Below are 24,139 nucleotides of genomic sequence, written 5' to 3'. Positions count from 1 at the left end.
AAGACAATCAAAATAAACCTCAAAAATACAAAGAACCAAATAAATCATTCTATCAATACATGAAAAAAGATCAAAATCTACCAAACAAAAATGTATACAGCAACAACAGTTCAGGAAAGCCACTTCCGAACAATACAAGTTATACAAGAAACCAATCCCCATATAACTCAAGTTATAGAGGAAGATCACCAGAACGAAGAAATACACAAAATTCATCACAAAATCACTACAATAGACCAAATAGTAGAAATAACTACTCCAGATCAAATTCAAATACACAACGATTTGTTTCTAGATCTAATTCACAATCAAGAAATAACTACTATCCAAGCAACCAATCACGAAATTCATCATACAATAGGAATAGAAACTACTCCTATAATAGAAATAGAAGTTATTCAAACAACCGAAACCAGAATTACCCGAACAATCGATCAAGGAATAACTCATATAATAGATCGAACTATAACAGACCAAACAATAATTACCAAAACAGATCGCGAAATAATTCACAAAATCGACACCCAAGTTATAATAATCGTTATAGAAATTATTCCCAATCACCACACCGAAATAATAATAACTATAATAATTCTAATAATCGCCACAGAAGTAGTACACCTAAACATCAAAGACAAATCAATCAAGTACAATCTAATCCAGAAACAACATCAGACCCTCCAGGTATTGATGACACAGTAACTGATACGTTACAACTCAATCAAATAAACTGTACATCATCAGATTCAGAAAGTGATACTGAAAACACTCTTGCTATCAATATGATAAAAGTCGAAAATGACTATGAATCTGTCATATATGAACAACCCTTTCCATCACATATATATGAAAATCAATCAGAATTTCTTCAAAATTATTACACTACACCCATAAATTCCACACCAACGACGCAAGAAACAAATGAGATTAACACTACAGATCAAACCAATAAAAATACCAAAACAAAATGCTTGAATACAAACCACATTTATCAAAATATACAAAAAGAACAACCCAAAGAAAAAATTTGGACAATACCATTTCTCTTAGAAAGCCCAAGAAATAAAGAATTTCAACCACCAGACCTTGAAATAGATTTTTTAATTGATTCAGGAGCAGAATCAAACATAATAAACATTCCCACATGGAATGAAATAAAAACTTTACATCCAAAGCTAACACCTCTTGAAACCTCCAGTAAGCTAGCAACAGCACAAGGATCAACATTGATAAACTACGGAAAAATCCAATTATTTCTCCTCCCTACCAGAACAATGGAGCAAAGTAAAATTCTAAACAAGCCATTTAAACAAATATTCCATATCACTGATATTAAATATAATATCATTGGAATACCATTTATTTCAAAGTATATACCAACAATTAACATACTAAATAGTAAAATATTAATCAAAGATAAATATACAAAAACAAAAGAAACATCCCTAACATTTTTTCAAAGATTAAATAAACAACCACCATTCTTTTCAAAATTCTATCCAATATATAACCAACAAAGAAAACACCTGAAACCACTATCAGGAAACATCTATAATTTTTCAATCAAACAAGTTCACCAATATGATAAAGAACAAAACAAACAAAAATTTTATATGTCAGATTTTGAATTCAAACCTATTCATAAATTTTTCAAAATCACAATCTCTTCAATAAAATATTTGAAAAATTCGAATTCAGATATTATTTCCTTACATGTTTATAACAACACACCTTACCAAGTAACATTACCTTTAGGACTTTTAGGATATTGTGAAACCAACGCTACAATATCACCAATACACGAAAAAGCCTATCGCGTAAATAATATACTCCAATTACTAGATATTTGCCAATCTACAATTCTTAATGAAGAATTATCTATAAATAATATAATAAGTAACGAAAACAGAAATACGGATTATTTCACAAAAACTCCATATTTCAAACCTACATTCAATATAAGTAACTACACAGAGGACCAACAGAAATTTTTAACAATGTTTAATTTCCAACATTCACAAATAACACAAGACGAATTTGAAAAGTTAGCCAAACAGCTAATAAAATATTCATCAGTCTATGCAACATCAAAATTCGATGTTGGCAAAATCAGTTCATCACTACATCTCCCGTTAAAACCAGACGCAGTTTTCAAAAAACAGAGAGCAAGTAAAGTACCAATTCACTTACATGATAAAGTAAACAGATTACTCGATATTTTAGAACAGTACAATATTATATCACCAGTTAATAAAGAAGAACAACCAAAAGGCAACACATTCATCAACCCCGTTATCATTCTAGCCAAAGGAGAATCATTAAAAATCGTTCTCGATGCTAGATACCTCAATTCACTTATAGACGAATCAAAATGTAATTGGCCCATTGAACCAATACAAGTTATTTTAACAAAAATAAACGGCAAATACTTTACAACCGCCGATATGAATAGTGCATACAATCAAATGCCACTAGATGAACAATCACGACGTTTAACACAATTTGTTATCGGAAACCAACAATATGAATTCAACCGCTTATTCTATGGAATATCCATAGGAACAGCAGCATTTTCAGCTTTTATGAGCAAAATTTTTAGACCACTGATACTCAAGAAAAACGCAATCACCTATTTAGACGATGTTTTTATGCAATCACAAACAAAAGACGAAATGTTCAATGTTTTAGAAAAATATCACCAAATACTTCAGAACGAAAATCTGAAGGCCGCCCCCGATAAATCACACTTCTTTTTGACAAGAGTTAAATTCTTAGGACATAACATAGAAAGAAAAACAATCACTCCACTGAAATCACGCATTGACGCTATTCAAAAACTTCAACCACCAACAAATAAAAAGAAAATCCAAGAATTCCTTGGAATGTTAAACTTTTTAAGTAAATATGTTTATAAAATGCAATTATATCTACGACCATTTTACAACATCCTTAGACAACAAAATAATTTTGAATGGAATACAGAACATCAAACACGATTCGATGAAATAAAGAAACTTTTAACTGAACAAATTTCAAACACAATTCCAGATCCTGATCAACCATTTTATGCAATGTGCGATGCTTCGAACTTTGGCATCGGTGCAGCACTATTACAATCACATAATGGTACAAATAAAATGAACCTCATATCAGCAAATTCTCGATTATTCACTCAAGCAGAGCTACGACTCTCAACTCTAATGAGAGAATGTACAGCCATAATATATACACTGACAGAATATGAATTTCTGATACTTGGATCAAAACATCCAACAGTTCTATTCACAGACCATAAACCAATCATCTTTCTCTTTACACAAAAATCTAACCCAAACCACCGAGTTTACAGATTTCAACTAATTCTAATGAAATTTCCAAACTTACATATAGTTTGGACTGCAGGAAAAAATCTTGCATTACCAGACACCTTAAGTCGAAATACACCACCTGAATTACTTACACGAAAAACAACAGTTGAAATACCCAAAAACATAAAATTCTACCTTGCAGAAAACGAAACATCACCCCGATTAGAATGCAAATATGCAGTTAAAACTGATATTGAACAATCACAAATAAATAATTTACAACATTTTCCACTTTATTTAGATTGTCAAAATAATCATTATGAAGTTGATTTACTTGGAACATCAACTTTCAAACCAATCCCATATTCTCAATGGATAAAAAATAACACTCAACAAAAACGAACAAAACAACACCTGCCTAAGAAAGACCATTTTCCACTAATTGAAAAAGAAGATTTAACTGATAAAATAAATTTATCAGGACCACAAACAAATGATTCAAAATACACAATAAATCAAGTTTTTGACCTTCACGACCCACTTGATACAATACCCTTATCTACATTAGAAATCGAAAACATTTTTCTCCCCCCAACAGAAACAATTACAATTTCAACACTGAAACAATATCAAAACCTTGACCCAGTAATTCGACAACTGAAATCATGGCACAAATATAAAACTAAACCTATCAAAGCAGATTCAACCATTTTAGGAAATAAAACACTCCTCCGATATTTTCGAAAATTCAATAATACAACAATTAACGAAAACACAGACCTTCTAGAATACAAATTAAATGAATCTACAGTTCCATGTCTCCCTTTAAGTATGATTCTTATAGCTTTTAATATTTCACATACACAAAATATTAAAGGACACTCTGGATCAGAGAAAACATATTCAAATTTTATACAAAACTTTTATTTCCCAAATGCACCAATTTGGATAAAAGTACTATGCAATGACTGTATAGTATGTCAATTAAATAAACCTTACCCAAATCAAAAACAAATAGCACAAAAACAAGATTTTAAAGGACAAAGTTTGTACTTTAATCATCGTATCTCATTTGATACTAAAGGACCAATTTCACCCTCATCAGAAGGAAACTCCTACATTATGGTAATTGTTGACGCATTCACACACTATGTAGCACTTAACCCAGTACCACATTGTAATGCTTATTACGCATATACAACACTTTATGAACACTGGATAGCAAAATTTGGACTACCAGAAATTTTAGTCACAGACAATGGTACAGAATTCATAAATAATGAAATAATAACACTATGTCATTTATACAACATTAAACACAAACCACGTACATCTCATGCACCTTGGACAAACGGCTTAGTCGAAGGTATGAACCGTTCACTACAAGAATATCTTAGATGTATCATCAACGGAAATGATACAAAATATACCGAATGGTCAGCAGATGTAAAATTATTTCCCTTAGCATATAATTCACAAATAACGACAACTTTAGGAATGTCACCATACGAAATGGTTTTTAACCAAAAGCCACGCAAACCAATAATGTTTACAGCAAATTCTCATAAAAACGCACAAGGTTATTGTCAACCAAATAAAGACTCAATTTGTTATAACCTACCTTTACATACACACGATGAAGATCATTTTCATCACCCACAAATTCTTAAACTAGCCTCCGGTACACACACCGAATGGATTTTAAATAGAGATAAGAAACACAATGAAATTTACCAAAAAATAACGAAAAAGTTATTACAAAGACAAAACATAAATGAACAAATCAATTCACGTTTTACACCAGCCTCCAATTTAAAAATTGGAACATTTGTTTTAATACCTAATTTTAATATTCAAAAAGGAATTTCTAAAAAATTACAACCCCTCTGAAAAGGACCCTACCAAATAATTACAAAACCCACTGATGTCACATATAAAATTACCGACTCAAACAAAAAAGAAATCGTTCAACATCGAAACAACCTATTACCTTATTACCCAAAAGAATACGCACTCCGCGAATTAACTCAATTATATTCTTTCACAGGATTAAAAATCATTCAAAATGAACCACATCTGAAAAACACAGAACAAAATGATAACCCCACCGAAAATCAAAACACAAAACCAACCGCCACCAAAAACAATACACAAAACCATAAAGAATCTCCAAAACAAAGAAAAAATAGAAAAATGACCGAACAAATAATACCCCAAGAAGAAATAGACAAATCTGAACATAGAAAAACAACAAGACTCCGAAATCAACCACGTAAAAACTACAAAATGTTCATCCCCCAATCTAAAATATTAAAGAAAGTAGAATTTAAAAAGTAATTTTAAGATTTTATACTTCACAATCTTGAAACCCCCGTAACATTTTTCATTTCAATTTTTCAAAATAACATGCTCACAAGTACGCAATAATTCTAGTTCAAAATAGACCAATAGGATTCATCCAATCCGCCACTTTCTCTAACTCAAACTAAGATCAATTAGACGAATAATCTAGAACTCCAGGCACATCTCTAACTATAACTTTACAACCTCCAGGTCAAAAATAAGCAAACCACTCCAACTTGACAGCTAAAATAAATATCACCATAATACCGTACCCCTCCCTTATCTAATAACCCAAAGATCAACAATATTTCCCCAACTCAGACCACGAATACCCCCAAAACAAATTTGATAACTTAGCCTAAAGTAACAAAATGAAGATTTTAATTAGCCTAAAGTATAAAAATCTCACCATACCCCGGATCGTTTGACAAACAAAAATAAAGAAAAAGACGACCTCCCAGTCACCATGAAAATTACCCCCAACAATTTTTTACAAAACTCAACCCACTTGTCAAAAAACTAATAAATAATTCGACCACACTAGAAAATCGCCTCAAACAGCAAAAAATATTCGACCAAGAGATCATTTCTTAAATGCTCTTCTCTCAAACAGTTGCTCAAATACTTATAAATTTTAAACATTTTTTTTCAATACTTGAAGCCTTTATAATATTTCTTTTTGATATACTTGAATCTTTTCTAATAATCCTAATCATTTTTTGTAACATTTTTTTAATTTTCTACACTATTCTCGAACTATTCCTCCAACTTTCCAAAACCCTTGATTATATCCACAGGTACGATTTATACAATTTGTCTAAATGATACGAACAATTTTCAGTAGAACCGATATTTTTTTATTATTTGTAATTTTCATAGCATTCTTATCATCCCTCATTTTGACCATCTGTAAATGTATAAAGAAAGCAATCCTCGCATTTGCCCTAGCAACAGTCCTTCTAATTCTTTTTTTGGAAGAATATTATAATAAACACAAAATTTCTCACTAAAGTAATAATTCAAAAAACCATCAAAAATTGCTACCCAACAGTCACAGAATCAGTCTTCACCGACATCATCCCAAGATAACAAAACACCACCTTCAACTACTCAAAATCCTCAAACATCTACACGAATTTCTTTTCAAGACAATCCATACACTTTTGAAGAACGACATGCTCGTTTATCAGAACCACTAGAACCAGCTCAACGACAAGCATCTCTAAGCGAACCAACATATAACCTATACCCAACACTACCACAAGAACTAAATAGAATAAGAAATCCTAGTCAAAACCAAAACACAACAGAAATAAATAGACAAATTATACATCCTCGACGAAATAGAAATTTTCAAACTCCCCGAGTTCATTTTGATATACCTCAATCCCCATCACAAACCACTCCAGAAAACACCACTGGTATCACACCAGAAACTCCTACACTTTTTTCACAACGTAGCACCTCAAGCTTACCATCAGATTACTTAGGTTCAACACCAACATCTGAACAAATACGTGAAAATCCTTTTAACCCCCCAAACCTAACATCACGACTGCCATATTGGACTACACATTCATTTACACAAGGTGAACCAAATTTAGTCAATGACCCCATAGATATTTCTACGGATACAACAACATCCTCATCACTTCCAGAAACATTATCACTACCATCAACACCATCAATAAGCCAGTTTTCACCACCACCCTTTAACTTAAATTTTCCAAATAATCTCGACGCCAGATATCGAGAACAATCATCAATAAATATTCCTTTAAGATTAGATTGGAATACATTCACAGCACCTCCACCATTATTTGGACAGCATCAAGAAAGTAACCGCCTTCATAACTGGGCACTTAATAGATTACAATATCGCCAAGATATTCACAACGATATCCGTGATCACAATATTAAAATACTCCAACAAAACAGTTTACAATTAAAGTTTGAAATCACAGTTAAGTTAAATAATATTACCCAACATCCCTACCCATTAAATCCACCTAACATAACAGCTCAATCACTACCACCACCGTTTATAACTACTGAAGTAATATATAAATACGACAGATACACCAAAAACACAATTGGTTACATTACATTTTATAACCCATACTCAGGATTATCATACACATGTATATTCTAAAATTATTAATTTTTCTTCAACTCCCTTTTCTAGTAACCTCAAATCAAAACATAAACCCTTCCCCTCGTACAGGACCACAAGATTTATTAGTAACACATTACGATTGCGAAGAAAATGAACAAAAAACATTACACAAATATGCAATAAATCAAGTATCACAATGTGAAACAGAACCACAAGCTATAGAAACCACAGATATAATAGCAACACTCTATTCAAAAGCCCGAGCAACAACAGTTACAGGTTATAAATTCACAGCGACATTTTCCGAAAAGAAAGTACATTGTTCACAAGTCTCGAACGGAAACAAAAACCGACTTGACCATGAATCATTCTATCAAAGTAATATAGAACGTCTTTTACATCTCAACCCCGACGATTGTAAAAATGAATTACTTAGACTAAACATCACACAAAATAAAAATTCCCAAAGAAAATTAGTTAATTTTCAAGTTTTTCCAGACTCTGTACATCAATCACAACTTGAAAGACACCAAGGACATATAAAACTAGACGAAAAATACCCGTATAACGGCGCACACGGACGATTAACCTATGACCTACACGATAAACATTGGATACCACACATTGGTATAAATGACCCATCAAACTGCAAAGCAGACACAAAAAATAAAGGATACCAAGAAATAATGTTTTTCGATTGGAAAATACAACTCGAAAAAATACAACTCACACGAGATTTATCTGATAATACAATGATCTATCAAGGAATCCGACTACCTTGTAAAAATGATCAAGGATATTGCGACCCTACAACAAGAACACAAGCAACAATTGTTTGGTTCCCCGAAGATACATGTACAACATTTCAAGTAGCAAAAATACACGCTCGTATGATAAAATTTCACGAAAAATATTTCATACAATCAATTCCTTATGAACAAGTCCATCCATCACGCAAACTAAGTTCCGATTTTAGAAACATAGACAATATAGAAAATAAATTGACACGATTTCAAATATATCAAGAAACAGAACTTGCATGTAAATACAGGAATCCACTTCACAGAACACAATACTCTGAAATATTAGTTGAATACGAAAAAGGATTCGACATGACCACTGGAAAAGTAAAAATCGACCCATATGCCACAGGTCATCCTCTAAACGAAGGAACATCCTATATACCAGTTAATTTTGAAAAAAGCAACGGACAACCTGGTGGACATCTAAAACCTTATGACACCAGAAGCACACGCTTACAAGAATTATCACTAATGAATACTACATATTTCGGTAATATCCACTATGATATTCATTTGGATATGAAACTAGACTATACAATTAGCCGCATTTTTCAAGAAATGTCACTCTCCGAATTAGAAACACTACACCAACTATGCGAATTAGAACGAACACAAATATTACAATCACTTGCACTAGCAGTATTAAAAATACCCTACGCAGGATACTTATTATCAGGAAATAGATCAAATTTTTTAGACTACGAAGGAAACATCTTATGGTTTTATACTTGTACTAAAAAAGTATCACCACTATACGTTTTTGAAGATAAACGATGTTATAAAAGAATCCCTATCTTTTATAAGAATAAAGTACATTTCGTGGATACACTTTCACGAAGAACCTATTTCTGGGATACCGCAGTCCCATGTGGATCAGAAAATAGCCACAATGTAGTACAACTAAACCCTGATGAAAATAAATATTATCTTCTCACTCCATATCCCACATTAATGCAATCACTCAAAAAATTTTCACCAGAAAGCATTCGCGCTATCGCTCGAAACCCAAATATAGACTTACAATCAATAGGAATCTATTCAAAATCAGATATTCAACATCACATTAGAACACAACAATTCCAAGAATTATTAACACAAATGGACACTATACAAAGACAATCAATTGACCAAAACTTACGCAAACTTGCAGAAACCGCAGGATTTGCCGATATCTACACGCAAGACTATAGCGGATATTTTAAAGACATTAAAGATTATATATATCTAAACGGCGAAAAATACCGTCCCCAAGATATATCACCAATTAACATTTTTAGCTTTGTTACACTCAAAAATGAAATCCTTGATTTTCTAGGATGGCCCTACTACATCTTAGAAAAATTGACTATTTTATACGCAATGTTTAACTTTATTGGATTTCTTTTCTCACTCTTAAAAGGAATCTACAATACATGTGCTATACACACACAAGTAAACAGACAAGCAAGCGTAGCACGCATACTCTTTGCAGGATTTTTTGGAATCTTTTCTACATCTATAAACAAAATTCTTTTAGACGCACAAATAAAAGAATATAACACAAAAATAACAACACGACAAAATACATACGACGAAGAACATAACAATGTAGACATAACGCCAACGGCACCACAATTACCACCCCTACCAAATAACCATCCACTATCCCTAGTCCCACGAAATTTTCGAAATTTAGCCATCACACATAACCCAAATTTTCGACTCACCACATCACAAAGTCCCATTCAACATATAATGACACACCAGCCACAAGATGATAATACTTATGAACAAATTATTGAACAACCCCATACCACCGCTTTTCAGTCTCAAAATAATCATTTTTTTAGCCCACGATGAGCCGCCAACTTGGATCACTACACCGATCAAATTCCCACCCAACCAATCTTACCTCTACATTCCCAATAATACCCCTTTTTGCTTTCCCGCCACCCGATTTTCCATCTAGCAATGTAACATCAGGCATGAATTCCGACACTAACTCACATATTTCAGTTTTATACTCCATCTCACAGCTAAATAACCCGAATATTGAAACCCCCGATGAATTCGCCGACTCAGAACCATCCCCATCCAATAATTTTCATAACTCTTCTAATTTTTCTCAACCCCCTTTTCAACCCATATTATCCAATAACCCTGACCCAATTACTCCCACACCCTCTTATGCTTCCCAAGTTACCCCAACCTATTCCTCATACCATTCTGACCAATCATCTCATTCTCCAGACACCCCCCGAATCTCCCCAGAGCTAGATAATTTTATTACCCTTCAACAACAACCCTACCACCTTAATACCCCAACCATAAACCAAATCTCCTCCACAATAAATTCATCCAACCCCCCTACCCCTACACCCTCTTCAACTTATACTGAATCACTAGCACCATCATCCACATCAACTGAATCTTCACTCAACACTAATAGAGCTTACCGCACTTTTAAAAGAAAGTTCCCCAACCATCCTTTCCCAGCAAATCCAGGAACAGCCCGTGAATACATCAACCACCCCAAGCATACTAACACAAAAGAATTTTTAGCCATCACCTTACCCTCATTCCCACAATACACCTTAAACACCCCTCACGACACTAACGAAACACGCAACTTTGTAGATGAATACGTTTTAATGCCCACTCTCTCTTGGACCTCATATTATCATTTCACTAACCCTCTTTGCTTACCTTTATCCAACACTTCCATCGATATAGAACGAAACAAAGACATGCTATATCGACTAACTACACCACTAACCGCTAGACAGTTTACTTACGTTGGATATAAAAAATCACTAAAAATACACACTGCACCTAGAGCTAATGAATATACACTAGAATACTACGATCACAACATCATTAGAGCTAACCAAGATCAATTCTTAGACGACGATCGCTTCGCTAATCCACAAATCACCGAGAAATTTTTCATCAAGACACCATATGTATTTACACTAAACATCTTCGACCGAAAGTTTGATCACATTATTTCAGAAGCACTAACAAACACACAAGCATACGAAAGTTTTAAAGAACGCTTCCAAATCTTTTCACTAACCTTTCATTTCCTTGCACCACACGAAAGAGATTTGCACTGCTCACATGATATTATGTTGCGCACTAAACAAACACATACATACAGTTACTATCGTTTCATCCAAAATCACTTTGACCTCCACACACCCTCTAGACAACCACACCATCGTTTTCAATTCATCAATTCAAAATACACTTCACCGTATTTCCTAAATTTCACATATTGTATTAAAGACACTAACCTCCATGGTATTCTTCGTAATTATGACCCCATAACCCAAATGTACATTTTCTGCCCCATCACCAAGACCTTCAACGCCGAAGAATCCCGACCCTTCCTTATCCCGCACGAGTTTGTACAGCCTATAGAAATACCAATTTTAGAATTCATCCACAACACGAAATTTAACCACAAATTATATAACTTAATCCAAAACACACCTTATGAGTTTGCAGTAGGCACTGAAGAACTAACCACTATTAAGGCACTTCAATTGCTTTGGCCACTACTTCAGACTAAAAATATCATCCGCATTCTAGCTAAACTACTAACAACTTCAGAACTAATTCACGACATCTTCCCCCACGGTTTTTTCCCCGACGACTAACAGGTAAGTATGAATTAAATGATATCACTAACTAGTTAAAATATTAAAAACTCACCATTCTTTATTCATGTTTTCTTTAGATTTTTAGCCTTCATCCTAGACCATCTGAAAAATTCACAAAAGAAAAATAAAAAATAGCAAACTTCTTCAAAACTGTTTAAGACCCTATTAAACTTTTGCACCAACAATTAAATAAATATAATACCAATGCAGTAAATTAATTTATAAATTTTCCCCCAACAGCAGTAAATCTAATTATGATGAAAATTTGTATCTTAAAATTCCCCCATAACTAGCAGTAAATTTCCAAATTCTATGCAGTAAATTAATAAAATGCGATTGCAGTACTAACCTTTTGATATTTTTATTCATTTGCACAGAAATTCTATCCACACTCGCACAGCTCGCCCACGAAGAATTGTTTAAAATAATGAATTTCAGTTTCAAGTTTTCACACTCAATAACTCTAACACACGATAACAAGTTTCAAACTTTCCTTTAACCCGGTTGGAAAGGAATCATATACTAAACAAAACTAACCAACGCAGCTTACTAAATACCACAAATCATAGAATAACAGCATGACTAAGAAAAGGAAACCAACGGTACCCAAACCGGATTAACCCAGTTTAAAACTGGATAATTTATTCTTTTGAAGACTATTATAAAGTCTTAGAAAGAAATAATAAAACACAAAAAAGTCGAAAGACAAACCCATACCACAAACAATTTGCTTTTTGGAAAAAGTACATAACCAACAAGACATAAGTAAAACCACAACAAACCCAACATAAAACGTTGTCACATAACAGGACCCCTCACAAACACCGCATGAAATCATACTCCCACTCCTGGCCTAACCCACCAGGAAAGGACGTCCTGAGCATGCTCTATAGCCGGCCTAACCCACCGCGCTACATCCACGCTTTGTGACCACACCTTTATTTTTAATAAGAGCTACTCAAGGGTGAGTAACTCTTCAAAATAACCGAACTAAAACAAAAAGCTTTTGTGAAAACAACTAACTAAAATCATGATTAAAAAATATTAAACTAATAAAAGTTTTATAAAATGTAAAATCACATGATGCAATATATAGATCAGAATACAACACCAAGGACGAACATCAAAAGACAAGACGACCTCACTACACTCGAGAGAGAATAACCAACTACAATCGATATGCCGCTCACAATCACAACTCAAAGGATTTAGAGTACGACTTGACTTCGCAGAAAAGGACTTCATTGAACTAGACCAATGACCACCTCGATGTTCAAGTATACGTACAGATCCGAGTAACCAGGCATCCCCTCCACGCACAATCTCCACGCCATTCCCAAGCTAGATCAGACACAAAAAGAAGTTCTCCCCGAAGAACAGAAAAACCTGACATAGCCAACCATTCTGAAATCAGAATTGATTTTGTTGCAAAGATTCAGTCGTTGTCACAAGAAGAAGCGGAAGAAAATTATGATGTTCGCCAAATACCAACGTCCATCATCCACCCTTGAATTACAGAAGAACTGTTCTAAAAAACTCTGTAAAACCCGGATGGGTGGAACCTGATCTAAACTATATTTTATGATTGGATAAATTAAATGTTTTACCAATGTAAAGTATTTAATATTAACCAATCATGATCCATCTAACTAACAACCCACTTATTTGTAAGTGCTGAAGTTACTTGTAATTTCAGCACCAGAGAGATTTGAATTTAACTTAGAAATTAGTTGGACTCTCCCGAGCACTTCAGCAGCCGCAGTAAACCAGTATACCCTAGATCTATTGAGCCTAGCAGAGACTAGTTAAACAACCTGAGACTAGATAGTATAAGAGTAAGATTAGGATCGGTATTAGACTAAGAAGTTGCACGAATCTATCCGGCCGAAAATAAGATAGCGTGACGAGCAGACGGTGTACCCTATCCGAAATTACTCTATGAGTTACACTTCGGTCCTAACTCAAAAACTTGAATTTTCAAACGCGTTTTTCTCAAATTGGGTTAAGATTAGACAAAAAGTGAAGAGACTAAAAGTTGCTTAGAATTTCACCAGAATTAATATGGTGCCTCTTTTCTCCAAAATTCTCAACCAAAATTGTACCCCAAAAATGGGTCAATTTGGCTTTTTTCAATTAATCAAGAATTACGCGGAAACTACTTTGTTAATTGATAAGAAAATTATATCACAGGTAGCCTCTTACGCAGCTCAACAAAGTTTAAGAAGGGTTAAATCTCCAAAAATTTGCGCAAATTGTTTAAAATAAATTTTTAAACAGAGATTCTGGGTTTTATATAGTAAAAAAAAAATTTATTGACTATCAAGTGATTTTTTTTCTCTTATACTGGTTTTTGGAGATTAAACCCTTTTTAAACTTTGTTGAACTGCGTAAGAGGCTTCCTGTGATATAATTTTCTTATCAATTAACAAAGTAGTTCCCGCGTAATTCTTGATTAAATGAAAAAAGCCAAAATGACCCATTTTTGGGGTAAAATTTTTGTTGAGAATTTCGGAGAAAAAATGGCATCATAATAATTCTGGTGAAATTCTAAGCAACTTTTGTACACTTCACTTTTTGTCTAATCTTAACCCAATTTGAGAAAAACGCGTTTGAAAATTCAAGTTTTGTTCGTTTTTTTCCGGATAATTTAAATCAGCTCTGTATAATAAATCTTCAAATAATGGTATAGAGCGATTTGCATGCGTGTCGCTTAGCATACGCAATGAAAATAATTACTCAATTACGAAAAAGTCCAAAAACAGCACCCAATCAGATCAATTTTTTGGTTTTGCCGATAAGCATTTGTATAAACGTAGGACAAAACTTTTCGATATAGGGCTTGCGTATAAGGAAAATTACAGCCGTAATGCCAAAAATTGGGGGAAAATGTCGTACACAACTTATTAAACCGGTTTAGTAATCGAAATTAATGTTTTCGCGTTTACAAGGAAGATGATGTTTGGTAAAACAATGTGCAATGAAGAACATTCAATAGATTCTATAATGACTTTCAGATTTTCCGCTCGAAAACACCCAGCAACTCGGATGTTTCTGTTCGATTAGGATGAAAACTGAATAAATTTGCTCGTTTTGCCTTGACGCTATCCAGAAAGCACCGCCGCATAACAGGTATCAAATTTTTAAAGCTTCGACTAATAAATTTTGGGTACGAAAAACTGCAACACCCAATGAATTGTTCAAATTGAGTAGAAAAAACTTTCACAGGACTCGGTTTTTTCCAGGTGGGTGCAGGTGGAGCCAAAAATGCTGAATAAAGGTCCGGCGGTATTACTGCAGAAACCATTTAGGGCAAGTTTTATGATATTCGGGCGGAAAAAAATCGTCATAACTAAATTGTTTATAACTAAATTGTACAATCTTTTCGGGCCTTTTTACTTATTCAGCCCCAAACTCTCAATTTTGCGATTTGCAATATTCAATATATAAATTCTGAGAGCAATATACTGTTATCACTGGTTAGTTCAATTAATACAAATGCGACCACTTTATTCTTAATCCGACTTCTATCAAGGCCAAACTTTGAGCAGATACGAATGTGGTCATTTTTTCCCTGGAGCTGTTTCTGTATTTTTTTTTCTTATCTGGGTAACACTCTGGAGCGAATTTGAAATAATTTTGAGTAGTTCCAAACATTCTTCATTACAAGCCAACTATAATTCATTTTCGGCTCATTAATACTTCGATTTAAAATTGTGAAAACATTTTGAGATGATAGTGAAATTTGATTGGCTTATTCTAGCCAATCAGATTGAAGCAAAATAGTTTCAGTTCAAGATGGTGAAATATTGATTTTTGGGCGGAATAGGTAAAAAGACCCATCTTTTGAACTCTTGACTGGTTTTTTCGTAATTGGGTGAATATTTGTCGAAAATTTTTGTCCGCTGGGTCATGATTTATGTGCTTTACTGTAACCAGTTAGTCTGTTTTTTTTTCATTATCAAATGCAAAACCGCATTTGCAGCTTTTCGAAGCTTGCCTGGATATGTAATCGTCTATTACTAAATATGTTCCCCTCGTGTCTTTGAAGGAAGAATTTGAAACCTCTTTGAATTAATTAACTTAGTTTTTATAAAATTACTTTAATTTTATTAATTTGGCTTTGATTTGTTTGCTGTGATCTGATTGGTTGAAAACTTTGAGTTTGTCCTAAGAGTTTGAATTGTATTTATGCTAATAGCAGCTGCATGCTAGGCGACACGCATGCAAGTAGATCGGTCCCCCGCAAATAACCAATGCTCAACATTCCACTTTCAAACCTAACTTTTCTTATGTATATAGATCTTAACGGTACGTTTTCTCTCAGATATTGGCTTTAAGGCCACAAAGACATGAAAAATGGCGATTTAGACTTCCTTATTGATTTTGTGGATTTTTTTCGGCTGTTAAATCAAGAATTGAATTAAATTGTTGCAAGCCCGCATTGAATTGGAATATATACTTGTTTTTGAAATTCCAAGAATCGCAAAACCCTGCTAAAGACTAACCATTAACCCGCAATTTCACTTTTCTTTCGGCCTACTGAATTTATTGGTGGCGTGGTAAAATCAGATATGCCTATCGAAATGCGATAATTGCTGATTAGATGTTCGTTCGAACGAAAACTAACTTAGCTTAAATTTTATTTTATTTGTTAGAATTATAGATTACTATTCGAATTTTCGAGCGCTTAAAGATTTTAAAACTAAGCTTCGGCGAAATGCACGCTATTCAAATTTGCAAACTTCGGTATGCAAAACCTGAATTAGCAAGCGAATCAACTGCACTCTTTTCTGTGGGCTTGCCAATACACACATGCTATTAGGTCAGTCGCCTAATTAATTGTGTGCGTGCAAAAAAGTTTGTAGTCCGAATTGCGTTTTTAAAATCAGTTTAGGACCAAGTGAAGTATTTCCCTCATAAGTAAAAAAAAAAGTCTGTGTAAAATTACGTTATTGTTAGCCAAATTTTGATTTTCTTTTAACTCTTTCTGTTTGTAACTCGTATTTTCTTTAACCTCAACCCAACCGTACAAAGCAGTCCACGGGATCAAAATGGATTTTCGAAAAATCAGCAAACAGCCAACGATCAAGATTTTCTCCTGGAAAAAAAATCAACGATCAAAATAAGTTTCTTCAATTCGTTCATTTACATTTAACCAAAACATAAAAGAGCAGAACCTGAAAAATATAAGTAGACAGCGAACGAAGAGCGGCGCGATTCTCTATAAGCATGGATGGATGCCAGCCACCAGCTTACTCAAACCCAGAAAAACTCTATGTTGAATTCAGATGGCAAGAAGAATTTGAGGCTCCTAGCACTCAATTACATAAGGTACATAAGGATCGTGCTGATTCGTGCTTTATTTCATCTGTTTCACCTAGTTTTAAATAACTATTCAGTTTTAAATAACTATTCGCCGAGATACATTGTAAAATTGTGACGTTAAATTAGACGACAACCAAATTATACACACCAATTCCAAAGAAAACAAGTGCATTTATGAAATTTTTATCGTACCAATTGACGTTCGTCAGGCATAAAATTTTCACCGAAATATTGGGTCAATTTGCAGTTATATATAACCATTTTTGCAAACTCTGAGGTGGTTTTTCGCTTGCTTTATATCCAGAGAATTGCTGGTTTTAGACCGGTCGATTGCTAATTTGAGATCTACTTGGCGTTGTTCGTATACTTGTTGTTATAATTTTGATGGCCTTAAAACTCTTTGAATTACTAGAACAATTTAAGGTTGATACTTCTTTGAGAAAACTAACCCAACTTGGGAAAACTGGATTAATAGGTAAAATTTTTGTTCCACAGGCTGAGAAATCTGATAATGAAATTCCATTTTCGAAATTGGAAGTCGACCACGTTTTTCGTGACCTTTAACCTTTCGCTGTTTGACAGTGGAGTTTACCTTCCTTTTAACAAAGGAAACGAGTTGAACTTGAAAAAAATCAAAAGTCAAACCGCGAAAAAGTAAATTTGAGCCTGAACAAATCTGAAGACTTTTCCTGAAAAAAAAAAACGAAAAAACGTGACCTTTACTTTTGCTGTTCGAACGTGGAGTTTTTCTTCCTTTCAACTAAGAAAATGGAGTGAATTTAAGTCATACAGCAAAAAATAAAAGTTTCTGAAAAAAATCATCGCAAACTATTAAATAGAAAATAACTTTGTTCTTTTAAACTTTATCATACAGGCAACAAAACTTAAAAATTTGCATGTAGGTGAAGATGTACTTCGCAAACAACAGCGAGAAAACGACAAAAAGCAGCTGTAAAAAGTGAAATGAAAAGCAAAGAAACAACTATTGAATTTAAAATTTTTTTGCTATATGACGGATCCGAACCTCCGTCCTCGGAATTAAACGCATCCTAACACTAGCCAGCAAAAAAGCAGCTACAGATGCTTATAAATATTGCTAGTGCAATGCAGCAAAAATGCTACCAAAATCAATTTAGAAAAAAACTAGTGCCAAGTGCGGCATTGAACTTCCGATTGGGAGTCTCACGACCTTCCCTCTGTGACACGGTACCTTGGCGAACGGCAAAAACTAGCCACCGATACACAGAGGACAGAAATTTCCAATGTGACAAAAAAAACGAAAAAAAGATGATTGAAAATTTTCGAAGAAAAAACTTTCAGGTTAAAGCTCTTTAAACTTACAGAAATCTTAATGATAAACACTCTGAAAGTTATCCCATTCTGAAAATTATCCCAATTAAAAAAATGAATCAATAGGAGATTTTCTTCTTTAGCTGGAAATTCAAAAATTGAGGTCCCTCTTTGAAAAAGGAAGCCGTTGACGTTTTTCACTTCGTTCTTTTACACTTATTAAAACAATTGTTAATATTTAAGGGAATACAGTTGCTGGAAAACGACGTATTTAAGCGGTTTAAAATTAAAACTACTACTTCACAATAAACACTTGTTAAATTACTCACTCTGACGTAGAACTGATCTTTGGTAATATTTTGAAAATTCGCCTCATTTGACGCCGATTGAAGTTGCTGAGTCTGCTTGTACAGTTTTGTTTCTGCTTTAACTCTCAGTTTGACCTCGTACTCTCGGTTCGTCTTAAGAAGAATGAATAGTTCCTCAAGCGTTGCATGCAAAACACTTAGGTCATTCACCTACAGGAAAACATTATGGCATTATATAACAGCAATTGTTTCTATCGAAGGCAAGGCATTAAACAGTTATTTCCGACAAAAATCTTTAAATTTTTTATTTCCAAGACAAAACAGCCAACAGACAGTAATAAAACTGTTACTAATTTTATGGAACAAACAAAACTAAAATTTTTTGAACATAGCCAACTGAAAGAAGGGAAATTATGAATGAACACACGAAAACGGAAAAAAACGACAGAAAATTTCGAAACATTTTCAAGCAAAAAGAATATCAAAACACTTTAGTTCCAGAATATTTCTTATTGAATTTTTTGATAAAACTAACCCAATTTGAGATAATTGGATCAATGAAATTATCTATAAATCCGATGTCAATTAAAAATATCAAATTTCTTGAAACTAGAAGCTACATTTATGCTCCGCGATATTTGTACTATTTTATTGGGGAACCTAATTTTCTTTCACTTGGCAGACGAATTAGAATTGAACTCAAAAAAATCATTAATCAAATTTTAGCGTGAACAATGTGACCAAAATAAAGGTAAAATTTCGAAATTCAAAGTACTAAGAAAATTTACAACTGGCAGACTGGAGAAAAAAACGCGAACCTTGTAGTTGTAAAACATTATTACCGTAAGATATAAATTACCTCTAAAATGAGATCTCCGACGTGCAATAAATGCGAGCATGAAGGCATCACACTGCACACGAATAGTCCATGTACATTTCCGCCACAGAAGCGAAACCCGAAACCCCGCGATAGATCATTCCTCGAGAGAGTAACTACTCTTTCCTGTTCAGTATTGCTGACAGTATCTTCTCTGAGCGGATTTGAAGGAGACTGCATAGCACATTCGCCAGTAGAACGCGAATCATACCTAATCAGGTTTTTAGATTGATATCGAATTTAACCTTTTTTCTATATTCAGAGCGGGGAATCAATTCTGATTAATATTAGAGAAGTAAGAGATTTCATATTAATTCTGACACATACTCCGTCTGAATAGCTGAAGATGAAAAAACTAAGACCATAGCCATGAACAGTTGACACAAAGTCAACTAACTCAGGAAACCAATAACTAATTTTTTCTTTCTAATTTTGCTGCTGAAATTGAGAAAATTTGAGAAGACTGAATCAATAGTTATTTAACAAATAGTCTAGCTTTGTTAAAAAGTGTTTTAGACGATCGCCAATAAAAGTTTGCGCGGCAGGCGATTATCAAACATAGCCAACTAACAGTTGGAAAAGAGTAATGAACGCAAGGAAACTGAAAAAAAACTGACTTGTTTTTTCAAGAGCCTTCAACTTTTGAACTTTAAGAAAATAGATGGCCTTGAAGCTCTTTGTAGGAAAATTTATGATAAACACTTTTTTGTTAAAATTAACGTAATTTAAGAAAACTGGATCAATACGTATAACTTTTATTTCACTGGGAAGTCTGATATTTTTCATTTTCGAAGTCAGAAGTCGATCACGTTTATCGTGACCTTTACACTTTTGATGTTCGATAGTGGAGTTTGCCTTCCTTTTAACATTAGAAATGCACTGAATCTTATAAGAAATCAGAAGTCATATCGCGAAAAATCGGATTAAATGTTCCTTTGTTACAGCTAATTCTACTTAGTTACAGATAAAATGTGTTTAAAAAGTGAATTAATCTCAAAGTTAAAACATTTAAAAGTGAGAGAGCATTCTCTCCACCGGAGAGAATGAACATAACAAGGTCAAATCTAAACTAACCGGTTAAAGTAATTTAAGATTAAATGAAATAAGAAAGAATGGTATGATTCGCAACATTCCCCTTAGTGGGAAAAAAATTAAACTACCATACGCTACAATACGTAACAGGATAACTGACCCTTTTCTCCCCCTAAAGGAGTCCACCGAGTAATTGAAAAATTAAGTACTGCCCAATACAACAGTAAAATTTAATGCTCCGAAGGAGTGACTGATTAGAAAGTGGAATAGCACAATTCATGATTCCGGCGGATTATAATCAATGACTACAAAAAGTAGATAGATTCTAACTGCACTGTAATGAATTACTAATAAAAAGTATTAAAGTCTAAATGCGAGTTTTTGTTTTAGTTTAACTGTCCCCTTCCATAAATTTCTCTAACTCCGCGTTGAAAATTTCACTATCCAAATATATGTAGTTGTCAAAACTATTCACAGCGTCTCTCAGGGATTCATCAGTGGAGATAAGAGAGATTTGTTCTGAGGATGAGGAGATCACTGAGCCCGATGTACATTCTTCCGATTGGATGTCAAAAATAGGAGTTTGGATATCCGAGGGATTCTTTGTATTGATTTGTGTGAAGGAGCCCGAACTGTCGTTTTCGTCCAGAGGTATTGGGTTTTTCGCGGAGCCTGGTTGATTTTCGTTCTCATCTATAATATCTATGTACAACCTTTTAGCATAGAATTGGGGAGGTCCAACATTTCGACTCGAACGTCTTAATTTAAAATCATTACCAGTGATAATGGTCTCCTTTGGATGCCTTTCCTCAAGTAATCGCGTTTTCATCAGAGGAGTCTTCTATTTCGAAAGTTGGAAATTCGACAGGATTTTCTCCCTCCGATTCCTTCGTTGTATTCAACGGAGCGTTTGGGCCCTCCGATGTCGCTGTAGTAGAAGGTTTGCTAGGTGAGTGTGAAGTAGTTTGGGCTGCTGGTTTTATACTGATTGGACTTTTCGCTGAGTCCATCGATTGAGGTTATTCGTCTAAAATCTCAGATTTTATATTAGTTTGATATGTTTGAGGATCTAATGATGAGATAGATTCTTCGTTAAAAATGGGGTTATCCGAAATGAGACGTTCTCTTATCACTTCCCTGCATGGAAAACCACCCGCGATCCATTCCCAATCACTAATGTCAGATGTATCCGACGGAATGAACATGGATTCGTCACCTGCAAAATATCCAGTGTTAGAAGTCGAGGCTTTATTTCGGGTTCGTTTTGGCTTGTTGGATTTAGTTGGTTGATTTATCCCTCTAGATCTTGTGTTGACAGGAGTAGGCAGCTCTATTTGTCGTCTCGTTTTAGGGCCTAGTTTCCGCGTCTGTTGGGGCTTTGTTTTGTTAGTCTTTCTTGGACCTACTTGTAAATCAGTGTTAATAAAAGAAGGGAAAGAAATATTTCCTCTGAATGAACGGATTGTAGAAGATTTAGACTTTGGGATGGCGATGTCCGATTTTCTAATGATTTTTCCGTCGGATAGTTCAACCGTAGATTTTGTTGAGTTTATTATTTTCTGACCCAGTTGTTTATAAAAAGAATTTCCGTTTATATTTCCATTGGTCTTTCGGAGTAAGTAAGCTTTAAACGGGCTGTTTAGAGACACTCGGGAAGATGAAGGTTTTGAAGATGTAGGGTGGACTGAATCGTAACCTTTCTCAAGTGGTGACTGGTTCTTCTTTGGTACTAGACAGTCTTTGTACCCGTCTTCTATCCGATCGTCAGCGTTCCAGTCGAGGGCCCTTTCTTTGCTTAAGATCGACTTCCCTTTGTCTAAAAATCCACCGGATAATTTACTAGATGCCAATTGTTTCCAGATCGTGCTCGGTTTTCTATTAAAATGTATTTCGAACGGTGAACATTTGATTTTTGATTGAAAGGAAGATCGTAAGTTCCAAATGATTTTCGAGATAGCGAATTGTAATGTAGGTTTTTGTTGTTCTAGTGACATTGCTAATATTTTAATTTTTACAGTATGAACAAGTTTTTCTACAAGGCCGTTAGAACGATGGTCCCCAACTGTACAAAATATTAATTTGATATTAAAAGAATTACAAAATAATTAAAAATCCCGACTAGTTAAACAGGATGCGTGGTCGACACAAATAGAGTTAGGAATCCCATGGAGGAAATAATAATCTTGAAGGAATTCGATTATCGTGTTTGATGACGTTGAGGATGTAATTTTAGCTGATGGAAATTTTGAGAAACGGTTTATACATAATAAAATGTATTTATTCTTTCCCTAGGTATTATCTAATGGGTCGGCGAAATCGAGGTTAAGTTCCTCGTTAGGTTCAGATAAAGCGGGAAGTTCGCTAGTTTGTGTGGTAGGTATAATGCTTTTTATATTCTTACCAGTTTGAGTACAGTTAATCCCATGGAAGTAGATCTGCCGGTTTATGTGAGGCCACCAAATATATTGTGCTAAGTATTTCATACCGAATTGGCCAGGGTGGGATTCGTGTAAAGTTTTTAAAACGGCGTTTCGAAGTGTAAAAGGAATAACCAATTTTCCATCCATATATAATAATCCATCGGATTCGTGAAGGTCTTTCGAAAATTGGTACAGGTAACGGGAATTTGCATTGATGCTTTTTACTTTGTTCTGGAGAGCTTTCACGATTGGGTTTAGCATTTCGTCGTCTTCTGTTAGTAATGCGACCAACTTTGCGTTAAATAACGTGTTTAGATCCAAAGGTCTTTCGGGTAACTTGAGATTTTCTCGATATTTTTTTACTAATTTTTTGTGTTCAGAAGAAATTTGGAAATCGATTGAGACCTGTACTCCGGAGGTGGAAGGATTAACTACAATTTGTTTATTAGACATATTTACACTATTTATAAGTTTAAAATCCGAAGGATTACTAATTAAACTACTATTAAGACTTAAGAAATAAATAAAGGCTGAACTTGATAAAAAGATTTTAGTAGGATCAGTGTTTGAAAAGTCCGAGGGAATGCATTTAGAGTTACAGAGTTCTGTTCTATAATGCTTTTGATTGCAAATTGGAATAGAAGAATTAATGAAATTCAACGCTGTAATTATT

General features: G+C 34.0%; 2 protein-coding genes across 4 annotated transcripts in view; both read right to left on the bottom strand.

Annotated features, from left to right (window-relative positions):
* Positions 1-24,139, bottom strand: part of LOC134851833 (uncharacterized) — a 74,220-nt gene that overhangs the window by 6,200 nt on the left and 43,881 nt on the right. For both annotated transcript variants that reach the window (XM_063868092.1, XM_063868093.1), the window contains exons 11-12: positions 19,997-20,225; positions 19,159-19,347 (exon numbers count right to left, since the gene is read on the bottom strand). In XM_063868092.1, coding sequence (XP_063724162.1) covers positions 19,159-19,347; positions 19,997-20,225 — 418 coding nt within the window. The remainder of the gene's footprint in view (positions 1-19,158; positions 19,348-19,996; positions 20,226-24,139) is intronic.
* The window catches only part of LOC134851834 (protein scribble homolog), a 363,789-nt gene that overhangs the window by 296,467 nt on the left and 43,183 nt on the right, over positions 1-24,139 (bottom strand). The window lies entirely within an intron of this gene.

This window comes from Symsagittifera roscoffensis, chromosome 7, assembly GCF_963678635.1.
Source record: "Symsagittifera roscoffensis chromosome 7, txSymRosc1.1, whole genome shotgun sequence".
NCBI classification, from domain to species: Eukaryota; Metazoa; Xenacoelomorpha; order Acoela; family Convolutidae; genus Symsagittifera; species Symsagittifera roscoffensis.
Note: the sequence above shows the minus strand (reverse complement) of the source record. Positions and strands in the feature narration are given on the sequence as shown.